General features: G+C 55.4%; 1 protein-coding gene across 2 annotated transcripts in view; it reads right to left on the bottom strand.

Moving 5' to 3' along the window:
* The window catches only part of LOC108449709, a 13,162-nt gene extending 12,750 nt beyond the window's left edge, over positions 1 to 412 (bottom strand). For both annotated transcript variants that reach the window (XM_017746639.1, XM_017746640.1), the window contains exon 1: positions 68 to 412. In XM_017746639.1, coding sequence (XP_017602128.1) covers positions 68 to 122 — 55 coding nt within the window. In that variant the 5' untranslated portion in view covers positions 123 to 412. The remainder of the gene's footprint in view (positions 1 to 67) is intronic.
* Between the last annotated feature and the right edge of the window lie 12 nt (positions 413 to 424).

The raw sequence follows: 424 nt of genomic DNA, 5'->3' as shown, positions 1-424 counted from the left end.
GCAGGTTAAAACCTGAGAGGCAGTTCTCTTCCCAATTTACAGCTACCCCAAAGGAGGAGAAACTTACCCTCAAGCCAAGGAAGGAGGCAAATGCAGCCCAGGCTCAGCCTGAAAAGCTCCATGGTCTGCCAGCACAGCGGGGGAGAAAGAGCCCCCAAAGCCTCTCGCCCACGAGGAGTGCCAAACAGCTCACTTTTACCCCTTTCTCTGTCATTCACAGCAGAAAAACCTGCTGGGAAGAGAAAAACTCCTTTGTCTCAGCACTGGAGGCTTGGCAGCTGGCTTATCAGCAAAGGATCAGCTTGGAGACACAGTCCGCTCAGCAGTTGTCCCTTAGGAGAAATCATATGACGAGCCAGGGTGGGGGGGACGCTGGACCGAGATGCTCGCAGCCGCCGGGCTCGGCTACTTTGCAGCACGCACA

Source organism: Corvus brachyrhynchos, unplaced genomic scaffold (assembly GCF_000691975.1).
Source record: "Corvus brachyrhynchos isolate BGI_N302 unplaced genomic scaffold, ASM69197v1 scaffold139, whole genome shotgun sequence".
Taxonomy (NCBI): Eukaryota; Metazoa; Chordata; class Aves; order Passeriformes; family Corvidae; genus Corvus; species Corvus brachyrhynchos.
Note: the sequence above shows the minus strand (reverse complement) of the source record. Positions and strands in the feature narration are given on the sequence as shown.